General features: G+C 36.7%; 1 protein-coding gene across 2 annotated transcripts; it reads left to right on the top strand.

Moving 5' to 3' along the window:
• Positions 1–3,975: 3,975 nt before the first annotated feature.
• LOC136253348 (extracellular serine proteinase-like) lies at positions 3,976–5,885 on the top strand. Of its 2 annotated transcripts, XM_066046003.1 has the most exons (3): positions 3,976–4,035; positions 4,118–4,411; positions 4,629–5,885. In XM_066046003.1, exons 2-3 carry the CDS (start codon positions 4,124–4,126, stop codon positions 5,775–5,777), a joined length of 1,437 nt encoding a protein of 478 aa, XP_065902075.1. In that variant the 5' UTR covers positions 3,976–4,035; positions 4,118–4,123; the 3' UTR covers positions 5,778–5,885. The 2 variants fall into 2 exon arrangements, with proteins under 2 accessions (XP_065902075.1, XP_065902076.1); XM_066046004.1 differs by lacking the exon at positions 3,976–4,035 and having other exon boundaries at positions 4,117–4,411.
• Positions 5,886–6,788: the final 903 nt, after the last annotated feature.

Here is a 6,788-nt window from a genome sequence, read left to right as displayed (position 1 = left end):
AGCATTAACTTTATGACTGTTCTATTAGATAGCAATCATATTCTTTGATCTACTAGTTACTTTATCAATTGAATTTGATATGATACCATTGAATAGATTATTGCTAACTATTAAATTAAATGTAATAATACCATTGCTGCATAAGCTCAGCACTATTTGTAAATAATTTAGGCATGTACAGATGATTATGTAAGGCCTATATTACAATTCATAGAGTCCACACACACACACACACACACACACACACACACACACACACACACACACACACACACACACACACACACACACACACACACACACACACACACACACACACACACACACACACACACACACACACACACACACACACACACACACACACACACACGCACACACACACACACACACACACACACACACACACACACACACACACACATGCACAAAGCAAGCAAAGCAAAGCCTATGGTAGCCGTATGAAATACAGCTATTGCTGCCCAGTGAACCAGCACTGGGATGCCTCTGCACCACTCAGGCGCTTGAGCCTTGTGCAGGCAAATCCTCCTGGGGTAGGGCTAGTAACCTGCAGGAGAACTGTCCAGGTCTCACAGAGAGAGGTCATGGAATCCAAAGTTCCACAACGACCTCAACACCGCTAAACGAGACAAGGACAGTTGGGAATTTGCTTCCCCAGTTAATACTAGGTACTCATTGATGTTACAGCTGGGTGGGCTGCTTCTCCAGTTGACACCAGGCCACTAGGTCCACATTTAAACAGCTGGGTAGACTGGAGCAATGTGAGTAAAGTTTCCTGCTCAAGGAAACAACAACAAAACCGAAGTGGCATAGCCGAGAATTGAACCTGGAACCTCTCGATCACCAGGCAGATGCCCTAACCATTTGGCTATACTGCCTCACAACACACACACACACACACACAACATACACAAGCACGCCAATTTTCTTATCACACTATCCACGTGCACACAGATTTCCTATGTAATAGCAATGAATCAGTAGATACAGTAATGTAAGCATTATGTAACAGCATACATACTGAATTATCTTTTACTATAATGTTAACAGTCTATATTATGAAGACCAAACTAAGCTTTATAAATATGCTTTCCATATGCATCCACTCATGTGCAGCAAGTAAGGAAACTCATCTCATGAAACATTTAGTACTTAAGTGTAGATAAACAAAACAAATTCACTATGAGCAGGAAAATGTGATGGTATCTGCTTATCAATATGAACATTAATTCACTGTGTACATAAATAATTATGTGAAATAGTTATATTCTGTAACATGCACATTTTAGTGATTTACCCCACGTGTTTCAATGTTTCTATTACCAAAATAGAATTTTGCAAACATGGCAGGCTTTCTAACAGCCGATGACTAATGTCTTCAACATTTTTTGCTTTGGTTTTGATATCTTCATTAAGCCAGTCATGATTTTCTTTTTTATTGATAAACACACATCAGAAAAACCACCTGGAATTTGTGCTTTGTTACCAAATTGCTTGCAACATATAATATATTGGTACAAAACAATAGAAATATCTGTAATGGCATCTAGATGGAAGATGTCAGACGAGATGTTGTATTAAAACTATAGTGGTATTAGAAATATATAGCAGAAGTTAATATTTAAGTATGGGTTAAATGCAGAGAAGATTTCAGATCCCAGCTGTTGTGGTTCCCTTGGTGCACGCCTAAATGGCATGTTGCTGTGGATCCAGTCACCAACAGGTCTGGGGATTTTTTTTCTGTATTCCAGAGTTTTAGTTACATGTTTCTGACTCCTTGTATTTTCACTTTAATACCATACCTGTTTCACTGCCCGTACAAAAGTCTCAATAGTAGCAGTGAAATTTATCCCGTATTTCACTGACAGCAGTGGAAAAGTTGTAATTGCAATTTCATTGGCTAGAATTTATGTTAACAATGTAGCGCCAATTAGTGTCGACTCGTGTTTAGTACATAGTGACAAATTGCGTACATAGCAAAGCTAATGCAGCATATGCAGCGAGTATGGTATTAACTGGGAATAGCATGGGTTATGATGATGGGTAGCAGTGAAATTTGGGATAAATACCACTCTTGTTGTATTGGAAATGGTAAATTTCACTCGGCTTCGCCTCGTGAAATTTATCCCCATTTCCAATACAACACTCGTGATATTTATCCCAAATTTCACTGCTACCCATGCTATTACTAGTACTAATCACAAGTCCCTAGTGGGATAGCATCTCAACATATACACATTTAATAGTCTCATCTATACATATGCACATATCAATCAGTGAAGTACAGGTAGTACTTAGAGGGAAACTTTTGGTGAATTTGGCGTGATTTGCTGTAAAATTGCCAACGTTTAACCCGCCATTTACTCATAACGCCTCACATTAGCATCTTTATAGCTAAACATTGAGGTTGAATTTGCCAAAGTTTATTTTGCCAAAGTTTATTTTGCCATATGCAATTTAATTAGCTTGCAATTTGCCAAAGTTTACCCCCACCAAAGTTTCCCTCTACATATATGGTATGTGTTGGAAGTACCTTTATTGAGCACATCCAGGTGTTGTAACAAAGCTTGTAACTAAATAGTACTGATTTCTGTAAATAATGTTGCAACCACCTGTTTTCAATCATATATGATTTCGCACTGCTGAATTTAAGATGGATTTTCTTTAAATGCAAGCACAAAAAATCCACACGCTTGATTGTATGCACACATCACATTTATAATAACAAACCATAAGTTGGTAAAACATCATATAACATTACCTGCATCATCATGATCATCAAGTGGTTCCATATCCAATTACCTTGTGTGCATGAATTGAAACAGCTGCAAATCATCTTTATTTTGCAGCCAAACTATGAGTTACATTATTATATTGTGACTTGAAACCAGTCACTTCAAACTTGACAAATCATAGTACATCTTGCAAATAAGGTAGAAACTAGCGTTGAAACGAACAGCAATTTTTACTATTCAAATAGTTGTGAACAAATCAATCGAACATTCGATTATTCATTAAGCTTATATACTTCTATTGAATAAGTACTGAAACCTTTTGTTAGGGAGCAAGGTAAACCCTAAGAACTATTTCTATCTTTTCTAAAATAGAATTTTTACAGCATAGATCACTTCATTCACAATCTTAAGTTTCAAGCTGGCTTTCCCATTTGAATACAGTGTACAAAGTGCTAACGATTATTCGAATAGCATTTTAACGAATCGAATAGTGTCATACCGACCAAATAGTCAAATAACCGAATAATCGTTTCAGCACTAGTAGCAACTATTACCTTGCAATTGGTCAGTTTAAAGCTAGCTGTTACATAGTAGAATAATGTGACAAAGTTTCACTAGATTTATTTAAAGACTTGGAAAGTTTCGTGTTACCAAAAGTAATCTTACATGCATGAAGCAAGCACTAAGTGTGTCATCTCAACATTTCATATACCAGGTGTATGCATGTCTCCAAGCAGAACTCCCGAATCTACAAAAAGTTTGTATGTGGCGTGGACAAGTCAAATCATGTGACAATCATTATTTATTACTAAGCAGCAACTGTAGTAGTTTATCTGTGTCTGTTTGCTGGTACCGAGTAAATTTATAGGATACACGCAAAAAAGGATATTTAATTCATGATCTTATAATTAGTAACATTAATCGTTTGTTGTAGTAAAGCTTGTCTCATCAATATCATCATTAGTTTTACAGACATTTACATACAACTCTAACACGTTGAGGTTCTAAAACATCTAGTGACTAATTTATGTTTCCTTGTGCTGCTGAATGGTTACTGACACAGTTATATACTTTTCATGCATGTCTGAGTGACACAATATTAGCTAGGGGACTCTACCAAATTATTCTTTCTTTCTAGTGATTCAATCTGGGAAGCCATTATAGTGTAATATTGTGCACTATAAAAGGACTGGCTGGAGAGCAGTATACATCAATCACACTGGAGACAGTGCTGGTAACTTGCAACTAATCAGTGATACTCTGCCGTGCTGATCCAAAGGTATGTATGCACTACTGACTGTAAACCTATACATAACTATAATTTTATAGAGTAGCTGGTATCTTATGCATATTACTTACAGTTAAAAATGAGATATTACCAGTGCCTAATTCTTGTACTGATCTTTGGTTGTGTCATAATCCAAGATGTTTCTGGTGTTGCAAGAGTTAAAAGATCTGCTGATGAAAAATTACGTAACCCAGGAACTTACATCATCCACTTTGAGAACAGTACAACTGATGCACAACTACGTCACTTTGTTCAGCAGCTGAATAGAAGGTCCAGTAGAAGAGCAAAGTTTGAAGCAAAGATAATTGCAGAATATCCTAACATTAAATGTTTATCAGCAAGACTGTCAGAAAGAGCATTAAAATGGGTAAGAGTAATGGTTATATATTTTTGCCATCAGCAAGACACATGCAGTTACATTCATTTCAGTGCTATATAATTTTACTGCATGTATACACATCAGCTACTGGTATTACATTCATCAAACGGTAGAAGTGAAACTCTATTACTCAGATTTTTACCTCCTTTAATTATATTATGGTGCAATTTGCTGGTATCACTACTGCTTAACAATATACTTGCAGGTTACGCATCACAAATTAGTTTGGGAAGTAAAGGAAAATGAATACATTGTATTCGTATCTGGAACTGATTCTGTTTCATCTGCCAAGCCAGGATGGCACTTGGATAGAGTAGACCAACAGGCATTGCCATTGGATCAGAAGTACACTGCTAGCCAATACACTGGGAAATCAGTTGATGTATATGTACTGGACACTGGTATTCACTATAATCACAGTGTATTCAATGGTAGAGCTCACTATCCAGGCTGTGATCCAATTGACAAGATAGATAACACAACACGTAAAGGGGAAGACTGCAATGGTCATGGAACTCATGTAGCTGGTCTTGTTGGTGGAAATGGTACTGGACTAGCCACTAGTGTAACTTTGTTTTCTGTAAGAGTAGCAAACTGTAGAGGCCGAGCTTCTGAGGCATCTCTCCTTGATGGACTAATGTGTGTTCGTGAACATAGGAAAAGCAGAAATGGAACCCGAGCAATTATTAACATGTCTCTTGCCGGAAGTGCAATAATGGAAAGTGTTAGTAAATTTGTGAAAGGATTAATAGCTGATGGTGTAGTAATCACTGCTTCTGCTGGGAATGGTCGTGATGGCTTTAGGAAACTAAATTATGACTCCTGTAAAGTTTATCCAGCAGGTTATAATGGTGTTATCAATGTAGCTGCTACTGACATGGATGATAATGCATTGATGGGTGAATTTAAAGGTAGAAGTTTAATCACCAACATGGGATCATGTGTGGATGTGTTTGCTCCCGGCTATACCATCCTCAGTAGTGACATATGTATCCCTAACATCCCCTGTTACAATTCCACAGCTAATAATGGAGACAAATGTAACACATGTCAAAGATTCCGATCAGGAACTTCTCAGAGTTCTCCAATAGTCACTGGAGCTGTTGCCCTACTACTGGAGAAATGCCCACATATAACCAATACAGAAATTAGAAACATGTTAAGAACTTACTTATCCAGAGGCAGAGTCCGATTCTGTAAGGCATACAAATTCCTGAGTGAACACACTACTCTGACAGCTGTCAATGATGTTGTTGGCACTACACTTAATCGTTTACTATTCATAGGAGTTTTGCATTATATAAATTGTGAAGAATTTCACGGCCAACCATTATTTACTTCAATTAATTATTGATTTTGTAATTTACGCTATTTTAAGCAGGCTATTTACAACTCTTTTACTTATGTACAAACAAGTTACATTAATATACTATTAAAAAGTTTATATTTATGTTATCCCAATGTAAACAATTTATCAAAGTTATTATATAATTACTGTACCATCAATATTATAAGTGTAAGATTTTCAAAAATTCTACAAAACAATTAATTGTTTCATAGTGAAGGTATTGATGACTTACAACCACCAAGAGTTCATAATATTTCTATGGGGAGAGTGTCTAACTGGAGAACATTTAGCAAGCACACTGCTGCAAGTAACACCTCAGGCTTCTCTTAGAAGAAAGACTTGACCTCATCAACGTCAATCATCATCACCTATCAACAGTTCTTTGCCATCAGTAGAATCAGGCTTGAGGTGTACATATGATCAAAAGTGAACTTGCAGCACTGTTTGTACAGGCCATACTGGCAGTTAGACACTCTCCCCTACACAAATATTATGAACTCCTGCAACCACATATGTACCAATGACCGAGTGCAACTTCCCTCCTTGGTTCCGAGAACGTGTGTGAGCTACTAACTCAAAATATCCCATCATTCAAGTTGCATACACACTAGCTCATTACATTATAAATATAAACTCATGTTGTTTAAATGTTCATGGCTCTACAAATACAGTATCTGTAAAACCACATCTACACAATTTCTGAAGTCAAACATTTAACCTAGTGTGTATAATAAGTTAAACTATATACACACTTTATAAAGTTGTATAGGTGAAGGGAAAAGGGTGAATGCGTTAAACTTATTTTTCAGTTAACAATCCTGCTACAGGAACCATTATACCATATACACATTGGCTATTTCATATTATGCTGATGGAAGAATTAAGGTACCTTCCACCCTGTTTTACAATCAAGTATATAAACCACTCATTGACTGACCACAATCAGTAATGTAGCTATTATTGATAAACACACTATATTGTGCAGTTTGATGTTGCCATCTGAATTCTGGAATGAAA

Source organism: Dysidea avara, chromosome 4 (genome assembly GCF_963678975.1).
Source record: "Dysidea avara chromosome 4, odDysAvar1.4, whole genome shotgun sequence".
NCBI classification, from domain to species: domain Eukaryota; kingdom Metazoa; phylum Porifera; class Demospongiae; order Dictyoceratida; family Dysideidae; genus Dysidea; species Dysidea avara.
Note: the sequence above shows the minus strand (reverse complement) of the source record. Positions and strands in the feature narration are given on the sequence as shown.